The following is a 24,360-nucleotide window of genomic DNA, read 5'->3' on the forward strand; positions in this document are numbered from 1 at the left end:
CACTGAGAGAAAAGAGTAGTTTATAGCCAGTTTTTGATCTTTACTGAAAAGTGATGCACACCACTTGCGAGACTTAGTTCACATCTTACTTGACAGGCACAAACCTTTATTTTATCCTTCTCTGATTTTCTTCCAACACAGTGAGGTTAAGAATCTTGTAGCATGTAACTCACCTTCTGAATCCCCAAACTGTATTCACCATCTACAAGGCATAAGTCAGGAGTGTGATGGAATATTTCCCACTTGCCTGGATGAGTGCAGGTCCAACTACACTCAAGAAGCTTGACACCATCCAAGACAAAGCATCACATAAACAAATATCCACTCCGACCATGATCAGTACACAGTAGCAGCAGTGTATACAATTTCCAAGATGCACTGCAGAAATTCAGCAGGATTCCTTGGAGAGCACTGTGAATACAACCATCTGGAAGGACAAGCGTAGCAGGTGCGTGGGAAGGTCACCACTTGCAAGTTCCCATCTAGGCCATTCATGGTCAGACTTGGAAGTACACTACTATTCCTTCATTGTTGCTGAATCAAATTCCTGGATCATTTTCCTTTATGGTTTTATAGGTCAACCTGGAAAAAATTGATAAGGCAGCTTACTCGCACCTTGTCAAGGGCAGTTAGAGATGGGCAATGAATGCTGGCCCAGCTAGTGATACCTGCATGTTGATTGATAAGAGTCATAGACTTGTGAGTTGGGTGAAAATTCTCGGAGAAAGTGAGGACTGCAGATGCTGGAGATCAGAGCTGAAAATGTGTTGCCGGAAAAGCGCAGCAGGTCAGGCAGCATCCAAGGAGCAGGGGAATCGACGTTTCGGGCATGAGCCCTTCTTTAGGAATGAGGAAAGTGTGCCAAGAAGACTAAGATAAAAGGTAGGGAGAAGGGACTTGGGGGAGGGGCGTTGGAAATGCGATTGGTGGAAGGAGGTTAAGGTGAGGGTGATAAGGTGAGGGTGATAGGCCAGAGTGGGGGTGGGGGCGGAAAGGTCAAGAAGAAGATTGCAGGTTAGGAAGGTGGTGCTGAGTTCGAGGGTTGGGACTGAGACAAGGTGGGGAGAGGGGAAATGAGGAAACTGGAGAAATCTGAGTTCATCCCTTGTGGTTTGAGGGTTCCTAGGCAGAAGATGAGGCGCTCTTCCTCCAACCGTCGTGTTGCTATGGTCTGGTGATGGAGGAGTCCAAGGACCTGCATGTCCTTGGTGGAGTGGGTGGGGGAGTTGAACTGTTGAGTCACGGGGTGGTTGGGTTGGTTGGTCGGTCCGGGTGTCCCAGAGGTGTTCTCTGGAACGTTCCGCAAGTAGGCGGCCAGTCTCCTCAATATAGAGGAGGACACGCCGGGTGCAGCGGATGCAGTAAATGATGTGTGTGGAGGTGCAGGTGAATTTGTGGCGGATCTGGAAGGATCCCTTGGGGCCTTGTAGGGAAGTAAGGAGGGAGGTGTGGGCGCAAGTTTTGCATTTCTTGCGGTTGCAGGGGAAGGTGCCAGGAGTGGAGGTTGGGTTGGTGGGTTGGACAAGGGAGTCATGGAGGGAGTGGTCTTTTCGGAACGCTGATCGGGGAGGGGAGGGAAATATATCCCTGGTGGTGGGGTCTGTTTGAAGGTAGCGGAAATGACGACGGATGAGACGATGTATATGGAGGTTGGTGAGGACAAGTGGGGTTCTGTCCTGGTGGCGATTGGAGGGGCGGGGCTCAAGGACGGAGGAGTGGGAAGTGGAGGAGATGCAGTGGAGAGCATCGTCGACCTCGTCTTGGGGGGAAATTGCGGTCTTTGAAGAAAGAGGCCATCTGAGTTGTTCGGTATTGGAACTGGTCCTCCTGGGAGCAGATGCGGCGGAGACGAAGGAATTGGGAATATGGGATGGCGTTTTTACAGGGGGCAGGGTGGGAGGAGGTGTAGTCTAGGTAGCTGTGGGAGTCAGTCGGTTTATAGTAAATATCTGTGTTGATTCGGTCGCCCGAGATAGAAATGGAGAGGTCTAGGAAGGGGAGGGAGGAGTCTGAGATGGTCCAGGTAAATTTGAGGTCGAGGTGGAAGGTGTTAGTAAGGTGGATGAACTGTTCAACCTCCTCGTGAAAATTCTAATTGACCTTTTAATTCCCCTTATTTTCAAACCTAGCTAAGTAGCTCATTATAGTAACCCACTCTCCACTACAGTACTGAATGTGTGATCTAAACTGAAAGTTTCCTGTCACAGCTTTATACTGGCCAATGGATCTACGGCTAAACCATTAGAGTGTTCTTACATGCCATTCCCTCATATTGATTTTAATTTCATGTTTTTAAAAATAGCCACACTTCTGAAAGGTAAATGAATAAACAGATTGGTATTCTGCAAGGTAGAAACTATTCCACTTATTAGAGATTAACAATAGGGCCACCAGCAGTAGGCACTACATGCAACTTCCATAATTACAGTTGTATCGTAAAAGATTATCTGGTGCTTGCCTTGGACAAATCACTTGCAAAAAATCAGGTCTTCTGCTGAAAATGGCCAGGCTTTAGATCTGGCGATGTTCTATAGGAAGATTGTGGCCATTTTGGGGACAATGTCTATCCACACCAAGCAAACCTTCAGGTAAAGAATTATACTTACAGTATGAGCTGAGGGTGATAGGCCGGAGTGGGTGGAGGCGGAGAGGTCAGGAAGAAGATTGCAGGTTAGGAAGGCGGTGCTGAGTTCGATGGAAATGCGATCACCCTCACCTTGACCTCCTTCCACCTATCGCATTTCCAACGCCCCTCCCCCAAGTCCCTCCTCTCTACCTTTTATCTTAGCCTGCTGGACACACTTTCCTCATTCCTGAAGAAGGGCTTGTGCCCGAAACGTCGATTCTCCTGTTCTTTGGATGCTGCCTGACCTGCTGCGTTTTTCCAGCAACACATTTTCAGCTCTGATCTCCAGCATCTGCAGTCCTCACTTTCTCCTGTACTTACAGTATGCCATACATTTTTAGGATTTATTGTACTTAGTTACGGCTTATGATCCTCTGACGTGGCCTTAGGACCATCTTGAATTAATTCATTGAATGTGAAATGTTTTGAGATGTTTGGCAGTCAGAACACAATATAATTACAAGTATTCTTTTTAATTAGAAGATTGTTGCCTTTTTATCTAGAGAGGAAGTCATGGCACTGTCATCCCATTTCTCATTGCACCAGTCATTTTCTTTAGAAGGTGGTTCCTATCCGTCAAGAATATCCAGAAAGCTTGTGTCGTTACAAGAGTGTTCTAAACCTTTCAGGATACAATTCTCTGCAAACCAACCTGAGTCAGTCTAGAAAATTCAACAGGTGGCCAGTTTAAAAAAAGGTGTCAGGTAAGAATTAACTGAGGAAAACCTGAAGACAATTAGAATGAAAAGCCTGTGATTCTTGCATTTTCAAATGGAGTGATGAAAATCTTTTCAGTAACAAGTTTGTATGATTTGGAATATATTGCCTGAAAAATAAATTCAATAGTACATTCAAATTGGAATTGGATATAGATTTATTGGGAAGTTTACAGAGTTACAGAGAAAGAGTAGTAAAATGGAACTAATAGGAGGATTGTTTTGAAGAATTAACATAGACATGATGAGCTGAATAATTCCCTCCCAGTCACCCTGCTGTAAAAACCTACAGTTCTTGTCTCATTCAACCTTTTTTTATATAGCAATATTTTTTGTTCAGAATAGAAGAAGAGCCCTCAATGCAAACTTATAATCATAGCTTAGCAAACCCTTCTCCACCTAGGCCACTATTACACTTGCACACTCAGCAGCTTTCATAATTCCTTTGGGTTGGAAGACTCCTAAAAAAAGGCAGAAACATGGCTGATCAATAGATGCCTTAAAGATTGGTTTGTTTTTGCATTCTAAGTATCATCATGATCACAGCCCATAGTACTACTGGACAAGTCAGATTCCAGAATGAAATCTGTGAAATAATTCACTGAAATGTAGTTTCAAGAGACTGTAGAGCTTCTTTAATAACAGAACAGAAGTTTATTATACAAAAGGTGAAAATAAAAAAGCAGACCAAACTATCTCTGGATAGAAGGCAATTTTAAAATATCTTAAAACACATAGCAAAACAAAGTTTTCAATCTATTTCCCAATTACATCAATTTACAAAGATCAAGTGAAGAACTGGGTGGCACGGTGGCACAGTGGTTAGCACTGCTGCCTCACAGTGCCAGAGACCTGGGTTCCTGCCTCGGGCAACTGTCTGTGTGGAGTTTGCACATTTTCCCCGTGTCTGCTTCTGTTTCCTCCCACAGTCCAAAGATGTGCAGTTTAGGTGAATTGGCCATGCTAAATTGCCCGTAGTGTTAGGTGAAGGAGTAAATGTAGGGGAATGGGTCTGGGTGGGGTTGCTTTTTGGAGGGTTGTTGTGGACTTATTGGGCTGAAGGGCCTGTTTCCACACTATAAGTAATCTAATCCAAAACAAAGAACTTCTACTTCAGTACTACCTAACTGATTCTCACAAGTTCCTTTCCCGAACCATGGAGTTGTCTTGTATGAATACTCACAAAATTGAGAACTTAAAATTTCTCAGCTTTTATTGAATTGTAAAATTCTAATCAAACTCTCTTGGTTTGGAAACTGCATAACCAAAACCTTTTTTCTGAAGTGACTGTTTTTCCTGAACTGTTATGAACTCCTTTAAGGAGTGAAACTAAACTCCCTTCTGAGTCCAGCCAGGTCTCCTCATAACTACCTTAAAAAGCGTTTATAAACTGAAATCAATCCTTGATTAGCCTGCACTAAAAACAAGGGATTAACCTTCATTGTTTACCCAGTTGTCATTAACAACTGCAGGACAATTTTCTGTTAATGTACCATAGGATTTACAGACATTTGCTTTCTGAGTAATATGGAAAAAGTTAACTGTTTCAGACAGATTCTGATTGTGTGATTTTATTTTGAAGAAACCTTAATAAAAATAAGCCACATTTATTTGCCTTTATGGAAAAGTTCATGTTCCAAAAATCATATTGATGATGATAAATTGTATATTTTTCATCACATTATTGTTAAATTCCCTTCAGACAGTGAGAATGATATGAATTGACTGCAACAGGACACATGCTGACAAAATGGTGAAGTCATGGAATGTAATGCAGAGAAATTTGGAGTGTTGCATTTGTAGAAAGAATAAGCAGAAGCAATAGAGACTAAGTACCACCATTCTAAAAAAAAATGTACAGGACAGGATGATTTGGTGATTTGTACAAATAGATTTTTGAAGTTGTTAGGATATATTGAGAGAGTAATCAGTAAAACAAATGGGATTTTTATAAATAGAGATATTGAAACAAGAAAATATTTCTGAAGTTTTATAAATGTCTGGGTAGGTCAAAATTAGAATATTATGTCCAGTCCTGGGAAATGCACTTTGAGAAGAATGTGACAGATTGAGGGGGTGCAAAGGAGATTTACCAGAATAGGGATTTTAGCTATACGGCTAGGTTGGGGAAGCTGGGGTTGTTCTCTGCAGAACGAAGAAAATTGTATGGAGATTTGATAGGACTGTATAAGGTTATGTTAGATTTAGATAAAGTAGAAAAGAAATGCTTAATTCATGGTACAAATCCGAGAGGGTATAGAATTAAATTTATGGACAAATGATGGAGGGATAGAAGGAAGAACTTTATTTTAAAGCCCTGATTGACAATGATCTGGAACTCAACCTGCCTGAATTCCAGGACCAGAGGTGACAAATTATTTCAAAAGGAAATTGGATCAAAGCTTGAGGAAAATAAACTGCAGAACTTTGGGAATGGTGTAGGGTGATGAGACTGATTAGATTGTTCTGCAGAGAGCTGGCATGGATTTGACTGGCTGAATGGTCTCCTCAGCTGTATTAACTGTTGGGTCTAATATGGAGAGCACAGCCAAAGGAAACGTATGGCCTGGTAAATCTAGCAATTCTTGCAATATGTCTTGGATTTGAATTTTTACAAGCAAATTTCCACCATTGCTATCTGGCATGTCCCATGTTAATATTCTCTCTCTAGCTAGAAGCGAAAATGAAATATTCTCCTCATCCAAATGCTTCTAACATTGGCCGCTTTTAGAATGATTTAGTAGAATACAATTTGGACTCTAATGCAGAAATATCCAAAAGCAGACAAGCTATAAATTTTTGAATAGAGTCATACAGCATGGAAACAGACCCTTTGGTCCAACTCATCCACACCAAACAAGTTTTCCAAACTAAATTAGTCCCATTTGCCTGAACTTGGCCCATATCCTTCTAAATATTTCCTATACATAGATGCAGTAATAATAAATAACACTGCATTAAATCTTTAACAAATTCAATCAGCTTATTGAATAACAAATTCAATCAGCTTATTGAACGACAATACAAAAGACTGAAAAATGAAACTATCAGCAAGAAAGAATTGGGAGTAGTTAAAGAAAGGTAATTAGGTTTGCAAAGAAGAGCAATCTTAACTTTTTTTTTAAACTTACTAGGCATCGGTTGCTGTAGAAATAGAAAATGGTGCAAGAAACGAAAATGCAAGAAAAGTGGAGGTTTGTTGCTCAACAGTTCTTTGATATTTTCTGAAGCCCATGAAAAAGACTAAACTACATGCTTTATTTTCTTCCTTTACAGTTGATTATGTTTGACTGCTTTTGCAACATCAAAATGCATGCCGTATGTTTGCTTTGCAGTTGGTGTCTGTGACTTGGATCCATCATAATCCCTTCATTTTGTACTTCATCTGAATATATACTTTCTGAAAGTTTTAAAATGTTACTCGATAATGCAGAACTTGAATATTGCTGGAAAAAGACCATGCCGTTGAAGATCTTTGTCTTGCACTCAACAGGACAGAATTTCAAGAACACCAAATTTCAAAAGGAGCAGCAATTTGTATTATATGAGAAAAGTTGCTTATTGTCTGCAAGTTAATTCTGATTGGTAGAAGCTATGCCACAGAAAATATACTGGGTGCTGTTGCCCTTCAATGGCTTTCACTGAATTAAAACAAAAGGTGCAATGTCTGGCTATTTTCCTTTTTAGATTTAGATTATTGGTTGAACTTTCTATGTAGTGTGTCTCTATTTCAAGCAATTCTCAAATTATAAAATGTCTTCTGATTTCTTGGAATAGCTAACTGTCCAATTAATTTGTAAAGCTGTGATATATATATAAAACTATTCATAAAAACTCATTTCTGTAGAGTTGCATGCTCTGTTCAAGAGAATTGATGAAGGCAGAGAGGTGGATGTGACCTACATGGACTTCAATAAGGTGTTTGATGAGGTTCCTCATAGTAGGTTGGTTAGCAAGGTTAGATCACATGAAATACAGGAAGAACTAGCCATTTGGATACAGAACTGGCTGGAAGGTAGGAGAAGGGGTGGTGGTGGAGGGTTGCTTTTCAGACTGGAGGCCTATGACTAGCGGTGTGCCAAGGATCAATGTTGAGTCTACAGATTTTTGTCATTTATATAAATGATTTGGATGTAAACATAGGAGGTATAGTTAGTAAGTTTGCAGGTGACACCAAAATTAGAAGTGTAGTGAAGAAGGTTACCTCAGAATACAACGGGACTTTGATCAGATGGGCCAATAGGCTGAGGAGTGGCAGATGAAGTTTAATTTGGATAAATGTGAGGTGCTGCATTTTGGAATAGCAGATCAGGGCAGGACTTATACACTTAATGATAATGTCCTGGGGAATCTTGCTGAGCAAAGAAACCTTGGAGTGCAGGTTCATAGTTTCTTGACAGTGGAGTCCCATGTAGATAGGATACTGAAGAAGACGTTTGATTTGTTTGCCTTATTGATGAATGCATTGAGTATAGGAGTGGGAGGTCATGCTGCGTCTGTACAGGACATTGGTTAGGCCACTGTTGGAGTGCTGCCATAGGAAGGATATTGTGAAACTTGAAAGGGTTCGGAAAAGATTTACAAAGACGTTGCCAGGGTTGGAAAGATTGAACTACAAGGAGAAATTGAATAGGCTGGGACTGGAGCGTCAGTGCTTGAAGGGCAACCTTACAGAGGTTTATAAAATCATGAGGGGCATAGATAGGATGAAGAGTCAAGCTCTTTTTCCCAGGGTAGGGGAGTCCAAAACTAGAGGGCATAGGTTTAAGGTGAGAGGGGAAATCTTTTCATGCAGAGGATGGTGAGTGTATGGAATGAGTTGCCAGAGGAAGTGGTGGAGGCTAGTACAATTCCAACATTTTAAAAGGCATCTGGATGGTTACACGAATAGGAACGGTTTAGAGGGATATGGGCCAAATGCTGGCAAATGGGTCTAGATTAGTTTAGGATATCTCATTGGCATGGACGAGTTTGATGGTAGGCTCTGTTTCCACACTGTATATCTCTATGACTGCATTAGATTATAGAAATACAAAGTCCATTCCCAGTGATTATTGTCTTTGCGTTAATCTGTTATTCCATCTGGGATCCAGTGAACAAGAGCCTAGCTAATTTTTGTAGAGGTACAGGTTGCTTCCATATGTGCCACACTATTGTCCGTGACTATCTAACTGGATTGATATGTTTTACAAATTTTCAGAAGTTGCTAACAGTGGCAGAAAGAACAAATTGGAAATTAGGTGCTGGCATAAATGTTTTTATTTCATTCAGGGGTACAAAACCTCCAGTAAAGGATAGGAGTTATGGGTAGATGAAATGACTGCAAAATGACAAGACCTTGTAGTGTAAAGACTGTATCATTTTAATTTTTCTGTATTTTTGATTGTGGACCAAAATAGGAAAATAGCTGTTTTAAAAACAAATATTATGGAAGGAGTGCTACATTTATATAAAAAAACCAAATTACACCATTCACTGTAAGTGTTATTTACACTGCTGTTTGGTTAACATTGCGGGTAAGTTAATTGCAGATGGGCTAGCACCAGGGTGTGTGTACAAAGTGAGATTCGGCTGGCAACAAGTAGTTGGTTGGTCTGGGGAGTTGTGGATGACGAAACCCATCTATCTGCCAACTATGTGGTTGATTCCTGGGTAGCTTAACAGCTTATAGGCATGAATGATGCCAGAAGCCTTCAGAATTTCAAAAGGGGAGACGGTGGCAAGGAAGTTTGTGTTTCCTAACATTAGTAATCAACAGGTGCAAACTTCAGTGAACCGTCAAAGCTTGGTTATTTTCTTTTATTACCTTTTATTGCACTGGACGATAGTGAAGTCTTTTGGAAAAAAAATCTAACTAACCTTGCTGCTTTTATTTAGTTTTATTTCTCTTATTCTTATTACGAGATAAAACTGATTTAGCTTTTTTAGCCTTTACCGTCTTGTGCATCAGTGTGATGTTTTCTTTTGGAGAAATCAGAAAAAGGGGTGAAATTCAGTAATATTTTGTATTTTGGTAGAAAAGCTGTCTTAGGTTACACAAGACTTTGATGTATTGGAACTGATTACCTCTTTTCTCTAATGTTGTGGTTCTGTTCGCCGAGCTGGGAATTTGTGTTGCAGACGTTTCGGCCCCTGTCTAGGTGACATCCTCAGTGCTTGGGAGCCTCCTGTAATGCGCTTCTGTGATCTTTCCTCTGGCATTTGTAGTGGTTTGAATCTGCCACTTTCGGTTGTCAGTTCCAGCTGTCCTTTGCAGTGGTCGGTATATTGGGTCCAGGTCGATGTGCTTATTGATTGAATCTGTGGATGAGTGCCATGCCTCTAGGAATTCCCTGGCTGTTCTCTGTTTGGCTTGTCCTATAATCGTAGTGTTGTCCCAGTTGAATTCATATTGCTTGTCATCTGCTGTGTGGCTACTAAGGATAGCTGGTAGTGTCATTTCGTGGCTAGTTGGTATTCATGGATGCGAATCGTTAGCTGTCTTCCTGTTTGTCCTATGTAGTGTTTTGTGCAGTCCTTGCATGGGATTTTGTACACTACATTGGTTCTGCTCATGCTGGGTATCGGGTCCTTCGTTCTGATGAGTTGTTGTCTGAGAGTGGCTGTTGGTTTGTATGCTGTTATGAATCCTACTGGCCACAGTAGTCTGGCTGTCAGTTCGGAAATGCTCTTGATGTATGATAGCGTGGCTAGTCCTTTGGATTGCGGCATGTCCTCGTTCTGTTGTCTTTCCCTTAGGCATCTGTTGATGAAATTGCGTGGGTATCCATTTTTGGTGAATACATTGTATAGGTGTTCTTCTTCCTCTTTTTGCAGTTCTGGTGTACTGCAGTGTGTTGTGGCTCTTTGGAATAGTATCTTGATGCAACTTCTTTTGTGTGTGTTGGGGTGGTTGCTTTCACCCGAACGAAGAACCCGATACCCAGCATGAGCAAAACCAATGTAGTGTACAAAATCCCATGCAAGGACTGCACAATACATTACATAGGACAAACAGAAAGACAGCTAACGATCCGCATCCATGAACACCAACTAGCCACGAAATGACACGACCAGCTATCCTTAGAAGCCACACACGCAGATGACAAGCAACATAAATTCAACTGGGACAACACTACTATTATAGGACAAGCCAAACAGAGAACAGCCAGGGAATTCCTAGAGGCATGGCATTCATCCACAGATTCAATCAATAAGCACATTGACCTGGATCCAATATACCGACCACTGCAGTGGACAGCTGGAACTGACAACCGGAAGCGGCAGATTCAAACCACTACAAATGCCAGAGGAAAGATCACAGAAGCGCTTCACAGGAGGCTCCCAAGCACTGAGGATGTCACCTAGACAGGGTACGAAACATCTGCAACACAAATTCCCAGCTCGGTGAACAGAACCACAACAACGAGCACCCGAGCTACAAATCTTCTCACAATCTTTTCTCTAATGTTTTAATAATATTCCAGAAAATGAATTATTGCTTTGCAAAATGCCTTCACTCTCAGGCATCCTCAATATGCTTACTCAATATGAGTATCCTATATGATGATCCAAGCATAATCTTGCACATTTTCTATACTTGTGTTTTTTTTTAATGTCTCTTCCCAAATTTCATCTTTTTATATCACCACCATTTTACACCAGGATATTTTGATTCCGACAGATATAGAAATTTTTCAGATTTAAATAACTATAATTTATTTAGTCAATAAAGAAAACTTACTAGAAATAGAAGTGTACTAAAATATTAAAACTTATGTGGAAAGGCACACCTAGTTGGGCGAAGTGATACGGGAATGAGAATGACAATAGAATATACAGAATTCACCACCTGGGTTATTTCCACTGCATTAATCAAAATAATCCCAAGACTATTATTTCTACACACACTCCACAACTGGACTGAAACAAACACTGTGTGCTTTATGTGCCAAACCACAAAAATATACAGGCAATGGAACAAAACATTTATTGTACAAGTTTTTTTTTCACAAGCAAACTAAAGTTTATTTGTTTTCCTATTTCTCAAAGTGCCCAAGCTTGAAACTAATTTATGACTTAGTAAGTTTCAATCTGTTGGATAAGTATATCCAATTTTCCCTTTGAGACTGCATATTTATTGATAAATAATTAATTATTGATTAAGTGGGCCATTCTAAAACTGTTGAATGTTTTGCATCATCAAAAATAGTCCTATTTTTCTTTCATGGTAAATTATTTAATGTGTCCTCAATCCTCTGTAGTTCAACAGAGACAAAAACATTGCCAGAGTGAATTTTTTTGAAGATCTTTGGTTTGGCACTACTAAGTAAAACTGTTGCACACAGTCAATTCTGTTTTAGTAACTTCTGTCTCCTGGGAATGGCTGCTGGATAAATCAAGCAATATCTTTGTTTTGTTGGAAATTTTAATGAGGTTTATAACTCTATTTTAAAACTGTGGTCTTATATGTACTGTTCATGAACTACCTGCTTTTAATCCATCACATAACTCTAGTCCGTTTATTGCGTGACCTTGTTTCAGTTTTCCAAGTTTAAAAACCTTCACAATGAACACCAAACGTTTAAATGTTATTGTATGATACACGTTATATATTATTGTAATCACATTTTACTTTAGTTTTTTTGATTAATTTTTGTAAGATTTATAAACAAAGCACCACGAATAGCCCATTGAGCTATCATGGCTGATCAAACTTTACCCAAACTAACCTGAACTCTAGATACGCATTTTGTAATCAGAAATTAATTGATCTCTCCTTTAAACATACTCAAAGGCTGAGATTCCAAGGCCCTCTGAGGTAGGGAATTCCAAAGATTTGCAATCCATTGAGCAAACAAAAATATCTCCTTATCTCTGTACTAAATGGTTTCTCTTCTCATTTTAGATTGTGCCCCCTTCTTCTGGATGCACCAGCCAAGAGAAACATCTTACCTGCATCTATCCTGCCTATCCTTCTAAGTACTTTGCAGGTTTCAATGAGATCAACATCACTCTTCGTAACTCGAGACAATACAGACCTTGTTTGCCGTCTTTTGTTTCTCTTCATAGGATAGTCCTGTTATCAGAACTAGTCTGGTGAACCTTTGTTGCACTCTCTCTCTGGCAATAACATTCTTTTGTCAGATAAGGAGACCAAAACTGCATATAGTATGCCATGTATAGGCTAACCAAACTCTGATACAGTCAAAACAAAACTTCACTATTCTTGCACTCTCATCCTTTTACGAGAAGGCTAACATTCCATTAATCTTCCTAATAACTTGCTGAACCTGCATGTTTGTCTTCATTGATTTATTGACAAGGACACCTAAGTTCCTTTGTGCATCTGCACTTTCCAACATCTTACCTTTTTAAAAAAAACTCTGCATATCTGTTCTCACCAAAGTAGGTAACCTTACATTTTTCCCCACATACTCCATCTAGCATATCTCCATGCACTCACTAAACCTGTTTAAAACCTCCTGAAGTCTCTCTCCATCTCCATCACAACACCCATTCCAGCTTAGCTTTGTATCATTTGAAAATTTGGAAATATCACATATGGTCATCAAATATAAATCATTGATGTATATTGTGAACAACTGGGGCTCCAAGTAACTGATCCTTTCAGTGACCCAATGCTCACAGCCTTCCAAAGTGAGAATGATGTATTCATTCCTACTGTCCATTAGTTAAGTTAACCAGTACATTAACTCCAACACAATGTGCTTTAATTTTGTGAACTAACCTGTTGTGGGGGAACTTTATCAAAAGCCTCTTGGAAATCCAGATATAGTACATATAGTACTCCTCTTCACCGGTTTTGTAAGTAATGTCTTCAAAAAGCTCCAAGTTCATAAGACATGATTATTCAAAATGTTCCATTTGCAAATCTATGCAGATTGTACAATATCACATTATTATTCAACTGTCTGTTTGTCACATCCTTTGTAATAGATTCTAGTATTCCTTCTGTTACTGTTAGCAGGCTCGCAGGACTATAGTACCCTGTTTTCTATTTCACTCATTCCTTAAATAATGGGGTGATGTACTTGCTTCCAATCTGAAGGAATCATTCTAGAATCTTTTGCAGAAGACAGCCTACTCCTGCTCCTCGTTCGTATGTTCTTATGTTCTATTGAATTTTTAGAACCCGATCACCAGTGTATTAACCAACTCTATAGACTTTTCTTTCAATGTTGTGATGTAGAATATAAAGGATGTTATCTGTCTTCAGACCCATTAAGTTCTCTACAAAAACCTTCTTACTGATACTAATTTTCTTTAACTCCTCATTCCTGTTGATTATTCATAACTCTAATTCTGGGAGATTCTTTGCATCTTCCCCAGTGAGAACAGACACACAGTGATCATTTAGCGCCTCTGCTATTTCTCTATTCTCCACAATAAAGTGTCCTGATCCTCAGGTTGTAAGTTTGCTCGCTGAGCTGGCAGGTTTGTTTTCAGACATTTCGTCACCATGCTAGGCAACATCATCAGTGAGCTTCTGGAGGAAGCGCTGGTATTCTGTCCCGCTTTCTATTCATGAGTCTTAATGATTGGTCACTGATGATGTTATCTAACATGGTGACAAAACGTCTGAAAACTGAATCTCAACCTGAGCTACAAATGTCCAGATCCTGCCTGTAAAGGTCCCACTTTTGTCTTAGCTAAACATTTCCGTTTTGTGTACCAAAAGATGCTTATATAGTTTCTTTTTTGAAAGCATTTTGCTAGATTGCATCTGTACTTTCTTCTCTCTTTCCTGGACAGTTTCTTGATCTTTCTATGCTTTATTCTTAAAACCACCCAAATCCTCAGATTTACTACTATTTCTGGTAACTTTTGTAAGTCTTCTACAATCGGTTCTGGTACAGCGCAGTAGTTCCGTTCCCGTGAGACCTCGTATTATAGAAAATGGCGCAATAGAAATAACGGGGTCTATGGGAAAAACATGGTTAGGGCAGATCACCCATAATATCAGTAAAAACTGAAGCAAATATAGTAGTTAGACAAACACGAATGGTAGCACAGTCTAAGTAAATTTTTAAATCTTACATTTTAATGAAATAATACAGTAAGTTTAACACTTAAAAGGGTTTCTGAATTTGTTGAGTTATAGTACTGAATTAAGACAGGGGCTGAGAATCATCATCAGCATCCTCATTACCTTCAGATGCAGTTCTTGGTGCAGGGTTGCAATGAAAGAAAATATTTAGTTCAGAAGTGGATGGCTGTGGTTCATTGTCCTCAGACTGTTTCTTGGGAGATGGCTTAAAAAAGGCCTCTAGTTTTTGCTGCTTTACCATCTTCTTTCATGAAGAAGCTGTCCATAGGTGTCTGATAAGACGTTATGCCACAACCTGCTATCCTGCTGCATTCTGCATTGTAGTCATTATCTTCTAAGAGCTGCAACTGTTTCTCAACTTCCCTCAGGATAGAAAACAGAAGAGAAGTGAAAAGTTCTCATGGTGCTACATCTTGGACTTAATCGTCTTCATCTCAAGCTTCAATTTCCCCCGCAGCAACAAGTTGTTGTAGATCAGCTGTGGAGAGGTTTTCACAATGGCACTCGAGCAGCTCATCAAATGTCCTCATTCTCCACCTCTTCAAATCCAACTTGCTTTGTAAGAGCGACACAATGTTCTTTGATCACTGGAAGCTCCTCTGACAGTTCAACACTTTTAAAATCATGATGAAAATCTTGGGGGGGAGGGGGGGGGGAAGCTTCTGCCAAACTGCATACAAGCAGTCCTTACTGACATCACCTCAGGCCTCCACAATGATGTCAATAGCATTCTTGATGTTAAAGCTCTTCCAAAATTGAAGAACCCTGTCCTCATTATCCCTCTCAGTAGCTGCAATCAGTTTCCTGAGGGTGCACCTTAAATTATAAGCTTTTAAAAACTGCTGTTGGACCCTGGTCCATGGGTTGAATGAGTGAGGTTGTGTTCGGAGGTAGAAATAGCACTGCAATATTTTCAGAAAGCTCACCAATGGTCGGAGGATGTCTTAGTGCGTTGTCCAGAGTGAGGAGAATCTTGAAATCCAAATGTTTTCTCCTGCAATAATTTCTAAAAATATCCTCAAACGTCAACAATATGGTCAGAAAAAATTCGCCCCGTCATCCAAGCTCTTCTGCTTGACTTGAAGTAAACACCCAGAGTGGACTTAAGGTATTCTTTCACGGCTCGCAGATTGGTATGCCACCACAGGCTTAAGCTTCAAGTCTCTACTGGCATTGGCGCCCACAACACAGTCATATGACCCTTTGCAACCTTAAAACCTAGAGCGTATGTTTCATTCTTCGAAATGTCAGTTCTTGCTGGCATTCGCTTCCAGTCCAGTATAAACCTGTCTCATCCAAATTGAAGATTTGATCTAAGGTGTAGCCTTCTTCCTCAATTAATTTTTTCACCACAGATGGAAATGACGGCGCATGTTCCTCGTCTACACTGGCAGCTTCACCACATAACTTCACGTTATGAAAAGCACAGCAGTTCTTACATTCATCAAACCAGCCACTACTGGCACTGAAGGCAGGCGCATCTGCAGGATTTTCAGCTTTTTTCCTTCGATCCTCATAAATTGATAAGGCTTATTTTATGGTGAGAAAGGTGGTCCCACATCACTTTTTCATTTGATCTTCTATCCACACTATCCAGGACAAAGCAGCTCACTTGATTGGCACCGCATCCACAAACATCTACTCCCTTCACCACCAACTCTCACTGGCAGCATTGTATACTATTTACAGGATTTGCTGCAGAAATCCACCAAAGATCCTTAGGCAGTACTTTCCAAAACCACGACCACGTCCATCTAAAAGAACATAGGCAGCAAATACATGAGAAGACTGTCGCTTACAGGTTTCCCTCCAATCTACTCACCATCCCAACTTGGAAATGTATCACTGTACCTTCATTGTCAGTAGGGTCAGAATCCTGGAACTCCTTCCCTAATGGGATCATGTGTCTACCTATAGCATATGGATTGCAGTAGTTCAATAAAGCAGCTCACCACCAGCTTTTCAAAAACAATTGGGTGTGGGCAAAAAATGTTAGTCAGCCAACAATGCCCTCTTCCCACAAGGGAATAAAGAAAACATCTGTCACTCAGAGCTGTTCAGGCTGTGGAGACTTTATATCTAGGTTTTTGTAATATGAGTTTTCCCAGTGCTTGCGCTTGGGCATCAGTGATGGGCAGTAGAAGCTCATGCATTCACCTATCTCTGCTCTCGTCTCTTGAAATTTGTTATATTTGTCAACTGCAATCTTCCTCTCTGAATTTCATACTGGCTGTCTCTCATTTGCTATTTGTCTAGTTATTTTGTATTTCCATCTTTAATTAAAGACTGGAAATTTTTTTCTCAGAACATGAACTTAAATTCTGATTTACCTTTTGGTGCTGCAGTGACCACTCTAGAAGCGGGAACAGGAGTAGGTCATTCAGCCTCTCGGGCCTGTTCCTCCATTCATTGAGATCATGGTTGTCCTGTGGCCTCTCCCATTTATCTGTCTGTGGCCATTACTTAAGAAAAAACACTTTAACTACCAATCTAGCATCTCCTGCTGTTGTGGAAAAGAATTCCAAACCTCTACCACCCTTTGTGCATAGACTTCTTCCTAACATCTCTCCTCAATGGTCTGACCCTAATTTTTAAGACTGTGCCCTCTAGTTCCATAATCCCCAATCAGCAGAAATAGTTTCTTTATTTATCCTGTGTGTTCCTGTTAATACCTTGAAGACTTTAATTCAGAAAACCCCTTAACCTTCTAAATTCTAGTGAAAACAGGCCTAGTTTGAATAATCTTCCCTCATAACATGACTCAAGTCCAGGTGTCATTCTTGAAAACCAATATAGTATTTCCTGCAAGGCCAGTATATCCTTTCTAAGGTGTGGTGTCCAGAAATGCTCTCGCTAGTCCAAGTGGAGTCTAACTAAGGTATTGAATAATTGCAGCTTTACTTTTATACTACTTATATTCCATTCCTCTGGAAGTAAAGGCCAGCATTCCATTTGCTTCCTTGATTATTGTCTGCACCTGTTTGCAGCATTTTAAAGGTCTCAAAGAGACCCCAAATCTCTTGGAACATATGGTGCTTTAACTTCATACCATCTGGAAATTATCTTTTTCAGTCCAGACTTGATAACCTCACACTTACTTACACTGAACTTCATCTGTCACTGTTTTGCCCATTCACCTAGTCTGTCAATATCCCTTTGTACTTTTGTGCTATCATTTACACATCTACAGTGCTGCCTTATTTTGTGGCATCAGCAAATTTGGACATATGACTTTCTGTACCATTATCCAAGTCATTAATAATTTTTGTGAATAATTGAGACCCTAACACAGATTCTTGTGGGACACCACTGGTGACATCCCTCCAATTTGTGTTCAACCCATTATCTCTGATTTGTGTTACTTGCTGCTCAACCAATTTTGCTGTCATGTCAGTAATTTGTCCTCAATTTCTTGGGTTTCTATAGTAATTGGAATGAGGGCCAGCTGGAGCTCATTGATTATGAGACCCTTGATTGGGGTTGTTAACCTGGGCTAATCAGGCAGCCCTGGGTAGTACATATAGATAGGAGACTCAGAGAGTCTCCTCATTCTAGGGACTGGCACCAAGCTGGCTGTACCGTGCACTTGTAAATAAAGGGTGACTTGTTGACAGGGTACTGCCCTCTCTACAGGTATTTCAGCTCTATCTTAGTTAACAGTGTCTTACATGGAACTTTACAAAATGCCTTCTGGAAGACCACATAAACAACACCCATAGACATTCCCTGTCCACTACCTCAGTCCCCTCTTCAAAATTTCAGTGAAGTTTTCCAAGCATGACCTACTGTCATGAATCCATGCTGGTGTTCCCTAATTAACTGAAAATTTTCAAGGTGTTTTTGTTACCTCATCCTTGAACATAGACTCCAACAATTTCCCCACTAGGCATGTTATGTTAACTGGTCTATAATATCCTAGCTTTCCTCTTTGTCTCTTCTTAAAAAATAGTATGACGTGCAATTTTCCAATCCAGAGGGATGATTCCTGTGTCTACAGAACTTTGAAAGATTGTAGTGAGGATGTCTACAATGTGCTCCCCTATTTCCTTTGACACCGTTGGATGGAAAACATTAGGTCCTGAGGATTTGTCACTCTTTAATTTCCTTGGACCTCCAGCAAGCTGTTCTCCTCTTCACTTGCAAATACTACTTATCCTCCTTTTCTACTGTAAATACTGAGACAAAGTAATTATTCAACATCTCTGCAATTTTCCCATAGTTATTGACAATGTTCCCACTTTAGTAGGCCAGCATTGCTGCTAACCACATTTTCCTTTTATGTAACTATAACATTTATTGTTGATTTTGATGTCCTTTGCAAATTTCCTTTCATAATCCCTTTTAGGGGTAGCTCTCATAAGCTGCTTTGTGGCGCTTTGCTAGTCTTTGTCTATTCCCTATGTCTGAGCTGTTCTTTGTGTTTTTGCAAGCCCTTTCTTGTAGTTTTCTGCTATCCATTATCTCTTTAGTTGTGCACAACTGCTTTTTCTTTGAAATGGAGCCTTTCATTCTCAGGTGTAAACTTGTTCTGTATTACTGCATTAAGGTGGCATGGTGGCTCAGTGGTTAGCACTGCTGTCTTACAGTGCCAGGGATCCAGATTTGATTCCTGTCTGTGTGGAGTTTGCACATTCTCCCCGTGTCTGCGTAGGGTTCATCCGGGTGCTCCGGTTTCCTCCCACAATCTAAAAGATGTGGTTAGGTGAGGTGGCCATGCTAAATTGCCCATAGTGTTCAGGGATGTGTAGGTTAGGTGCATTAGTCAGAGGTAAATGTAGTATATTGGGGAATGGGTTTGTGTGGGATACTCTTCGGAGGTTCAGTGTGGAGGTTGTTTTTCAGACTGAAGGCCTGTGACCAGTGGAGTGCCACAAGAATCAGTGCTGGGTCCACTAATTTTCATTATTTATCTAAATGATTTGGATGTGAGCGTAAGAGGTATAGTTAGTAAGTTTGCAGAGGACACCAAAATTGGAGGTGTAGTGAACAGTGAAGAAAGTTACCTCAGATTTAACGGGATCTTGATCAGATGGCAAATAGGCTGAGAAGTGGCAGTTGGAATTTAATTTAGATAAATGCGAGGTGCTGCATTTTGGGAAAGCAAATCTTAGCAGGTCTTATACATTTAATGGTAAGGTCCTAGGGAGTGTTGCTGAACAAAGAGACCTTGGAGTGCAGGTTCCTAGCTCCTGGAAAGTGGAGTCGCAAGTGGATAGGATAATGAAGAAGGCGTTTGGTATACTTTCCTTTATTGGTCAGAGTATTGAGTACAGGAGTTGGGAAGTCATGTTGCGGCTGTACAGGACATTAGTTAGGCCACTGTTGGAATATTGCGTGCAATTCTGGTCTTCATCCTATCGGAAAGATGTTGTGAAACTCGAAAGGGTTCCGAAAAGATTTACAAGGATGTTGCCAGGGTTGGAGGGTCTGAATTATAGCGAGAGGTTGAATAGGCTAGGGCTGTTGTCCCTGGAGCATCAGAGACTGAGAGGGTGACCTCACAGAGGTTTATAAAATCATGAGGGGCACGGATAGGAATTGAATTTATTTATTGTGTACCAAGGTATAGTGAAAAGCTTTGCCTTACAAGCAATACAGGCAGATTGCGTTGTTAAGTAGCATAGATAAGTAAATAATAGGTAAACAGTGGCAAAAACAAAAACAAATAGACAAAGTCTCTTCCCTGGGGTAGAGGAGTCCAGAACTAGGGAGCATAGGGTTAGGGTGAGATGAGAAAGATATAAAAGAAGCCTAAGAGGCAACATTTTACATGCGGAGGGTGGTACGTGTATGGAATGAGCTGCCAGGGGAAGTGGTGGAGGCTAGTAGAATTGCAACATTTAAAAGGCATCTGGATGGTATATAAATAGGAAAGCATATGGGCTGGGTGCTGGCAGGTGGAACTAGATTGGGTTGGGTTATCTGGTCGGCGTGGACGAGTTGGTCTGAAGGGTCTGTTTCCATGCTGTACATCTCTATGACTCTATGGCTGTATGACTTGTTGAGCTGAAGGACCTGTTTCCACACTGTAGGGATTTTAAGATACATTAAATGTTTCTTTTAAATTGAATTCTCTAATATAATCTGTCTGATTTCATATCCTATTTTCTTCAGGATCCTCGGATGTAACCACTGAATTAAATCATGTCTGTTGTTCCAAATTGATGCCATTTCCTGCATTATCCTCATATCCCTTGATGTTTTAACATCTAGAAATCTGTTGACCTCTGTCTTGAACATACACTTATGATTGAGCTTCCATGACATCTGGGCTACAGAATTTGATTATCTACCTCAATGTCATTACAAATATTAAATAATCAAAAGTCCAAAAGTAGAGAGAAATAAATCACTAACTACTGCTACAGAAAAATTGGCAGGAAAACTAGCCGGGCTAAAGACCAAAAGTCCTTTGGACCTGATGTGATATATTCTTAGAATATTAGAGAAAGTAGCAACAGAGATAGTGGGTGCAGTTGGGCGGCACGGTGACTCAGTGGTTAGCACTGCTGCCTCACAGCGCCAGGAACCCGGGTTTGATTCCCATCTTGGGCGACTGTGTGGAGTTTGCACATTCTCCCCATGTCTGCGTGGGTTTCCTCTGGGTGCTCCGGTTTCCTCCTGCAATCTAAAGATGTGCAGGTCAGGTGAATTGGCCATGCTAAATTGCCCATAGTTAGGTGCATTATTCATGGATAAATATAGGGTAGGGAAAGGGTCTGGGTGGTTTACTCTTCAGAGGGTCAGTGTGGACTTGTTGGGCTGAAGGGCCTTTTTCCATACTGTAGGGAATCTAATCTAATCTTATCTGAGTGAATAAATTCTTGCTCACTTCAGTCCGAAACAGCCTAATCTTTATTCTGAGATTCTGACTGTTGATTCTTGGCCTCCAAGCCAGGGAAAATCCCCTTCCTACATTTTCTCCGTTGAGCCCTGTAAGAATTTTGTGTGACGTTAACAGGGCAGGTTCTGCAACAGATGCATGTTCCCTTTCTGAAAAATTACCATCCATACAGTGATGACAGACATTTCTCCCTATGTTGACAAGTTGTTATCCCGATTTAAATTTTTGCCTTTGACCTTTTCCATTTGCATTGTGATTTATGCAGGAAATTCAGAATGAGGATGAACAGGTGGAGAACCTGAAACGGACCATGAAAGCCCAAAGACAAAGAAGGAAGAAAATGGTATGATATATGTGTATGGGCACGTGTGTTATTTAACCTTTACTTATGATATTACTGTTCTGGAGATTTATAGGTAAGGTTATGCCTACCTGTTGTTTTTCTTGGGTTTTAAGCAGATATTAAATAAATGGCCTGCAATTTCTGCTGTGGTTCTGACAAAAGATTGGGAGAATCCCATAGAAAAATGGAATTTGTTTACATACTTAGCAAAATTCTAACCAATTGTGGTGCAACTTTTTCTATTGATGTGCTTGACATTGACCAGCTCACCATTATCGCCCAATCCTGGCTGCCATCAGAAGTTAATGCTGAGCCTCTTTCTGAGTTGCTGTAACCCTGGAGTTGGGTGGAGATTTCTGGGAAATTAACTCAAGTGGCCACGAAGGTTAGCATTATGATGAGATTAGGAGGTAATAGAATTCCCAAAATATTGTTGCTCCTGCCCGTGGATTTGGAGGTCAGGAAAAAGAGGAAGTTGTCATCAGAAGTTTAGTTGGTTACTGGTATCCATTCTTTTCTTTGTAGATATGGTAGCTGCAGTGTGATGATGCTAGAGAAGATGAATATGGATTTTTAAACTTCAAACAAAACCATTGTGCCCATTCTAGATTTAGGAAAACACCTTTCCATACCTTGGTATTGTTCTTAAATATACATTTTGAACCACTAAGCTTTTCAAAGCAATAATTACAAGAGTGTATTAATTTTCTGAACCTAGCTCTTATAATTTAGACAAAAGTTGATCTTCTTTGCTTTCCTCTTCTTCCCAAGTCTTGCAGTATTTGCAGCAGAATTCAGGAGAGAGACTTGCTCTAAGATCTTCTGCTTGATATGTGCAGTAGGAAGTACCACAAGTAGCTCAGCAATTTAATGTTTTTTTTCTTCCGCCTGTTTCAAACTGAGAGATGTCAGTGGTCGTTGTTAACACGAACTGTATTCTTCTTTGTAGCTTATTGATGACATTGATGATGTACATTCTGAAGAATCCATACAAGAAGTGAACATAATTACTCATCAACAAAGAAGTAAGCTGTTCTTAACTAAAAAGAGCAATGCTGCATTCTTTCTTATGTTGCACGTACTCACTGATATGTTTTCATGTATACGAATGCTGTGTGTTCCACCAATTTGTTTTGTCTTCTCAACTTCACAAATAACTAGTTTGAATAAAATATAGCAAGATCATAACATTTTAAAGCAAACTATAGTCATAATCTGACTACAGTCTTTTTCAGTATAAAATTGTTAAATATTGTGACTAGCTTTATATGTATATATGGCATAACAAAATACTGTGGGTAGTTTGCTCTTGTTGCTGTGATGTACATTACAGTGAAAGGATTTTAGTTTAACTATCTCAAATTCTGTGCTTTCCATGTGCATCCCAGATAGTGTGAGTGGGAGAGAGAGATGGCTGTGTGAAAGAGAAGGAGAGAGGTACTTATGCAAGTGAGAGAGAAAGAGCGAGGTGGCTGTCTGATGTTTGCCAGTGTTGAAGCTGTGGTGGAACAGCCTGGTTAGGGCTGTGGCTAGTTCTGGAGCAAAACTCTTCTGTTCTGTCACTGGAATGTTATAATCCATAATCTCTGCAGTATCCAATTTCCTTCAGCCAGTTATTGATATCATGTGGTGAGAGTCAGAGTGGCTGTGATTCCAGGGACCTTTGGAGGAGTCCGACATGCACTGTCTACTTTGCACTTCTAACGGAAGATTGTTGCAAGTGCATCAGCCTTATCGTTTGCAGTGTTGAGGAGCCTCCGCCTCCAGTGAGTTTTGTTATCCACCACAATTCAAGACTGGATGTAGTAGAACTGCAGAGTTTTGATCTGATCCATTTATTGTGGAGTTGTTTAGCTGTATTATTTGCTGCATATGCTGTTTGGCATGCAAGTAATTCTGTTTAGTAGCTTCATCAGGTCGACAACGGTGTTGGTCCTGGCATGTCCTCCTGCACTCTTCATTGAACTGGCATTGATCCCTCTGACTTACTGGTATTGAATAGTGAACACTGGCTTAACGTGGGGCTTTCCTGGAGCAGGCTGCTACTTTTTTTTTAAAGTTTTCTTCATGCTGGTTTTGAGACTGATATATGAAGTATCAGCAGCTCATGCACAGTTCTAGATTGCCTGGAAGTTAAGAAGAATGTCCTTGGAGAACTTTGTTTTTGTCTGGAGTCACCTGAGATTGAGCAGATTCCCTCTTAAGTGACATTTAACTGAAGTCAGGATCACAATCATGAAGGCAATCCTTCTCAGTTTCTAAAAAAGGTCCTTCTCCCATTTCTGTCCACAAGTGAAAATACAGAAAAATAACATGAAAAATATATAGTCTACATCATTCAGGGCAAGTACGAGCATGTCATTGTGCAACTATTGAACCATTGTGATATATTTCCGATAAAGTTGTTTTTTTTTCCATTACTTTCCAAATGCCCTCAGGGCTGACTGTGTCAAAGGTCTTGCCAGGTTAATAAACATGGGTTAGAAGTCCATGTTCTGTTCTTGGCATCTTTCCTGGAGATGTCTGACTGTAAACATCATATTAGTAGTTCCTTGATCATCTTTGGAACTACACTGACTCTCTGGCAGTGAGAAATTGCACAAAGCAGTTCTGGAAGATTCTAGCAAATAGTCTTTTGCTGGTGGGAGGAGTGAGATTCTTTTATGCTTTGTCACAAGACTGGCAATGCTCCTGCAGAGGAATTGTTTTACTCATTCGGGCAATATGTAATTCACTGGCTAGGCCAGCATGTATTGCATATCCCTAGATGCCTTTGAGAAG

At 40.3% G+C, this 24,360-nt stretch overlaps 1 protein-coding gene across 4 annotated transcripts in view; it reads left to right on the forward strand.

Moving 5' to 3' along the window:
* The window catches only part of cc2d2a (coiled-coil and C2 domain containing 2A), a 204,254-nt gene that overhangs the window by 8,862 nt on the left and 171,032 nt on the right, over positions 1-24,360 (forward strand). For all 4 annotated transcript variants that reach the window (XM_072556139.1, XM_072556318.1, XM_072556227.1 and 1 more), the window contains exons 4-6: positions 6,477-6,536; positions 21,502-21,579; positions 22,529-22,604. In XM_072556139.1, coding sequence (XP_072412240.1) covers positions 6,477-6,536; positions 21,502-21,579; positions 22,529-22,604 — 214 coding nt within the window. The remainder of the gene's footprint in view (positions 1-6,476; positions 6,537-21,501; positions 21,580-22,528; positions 22,605-24,360) is intronic.

The sequence above is a fragment of the Chiloscyllium punctatum genome, chromosome 1, assembly GCF_047496795.1.
Source record: "Chiloscyllium punctatum isolate Juve2018m chromosome 1, sChiPun1.3, whole genome shotgun sequence".
Lineage (NCBI taxonomy): Eukaryota > Metazoa > Chordata > Chondrichthyes > Orectolobiformes > Hemiscylliidae > Chiloscyllium > Chiloscyllium punctatum.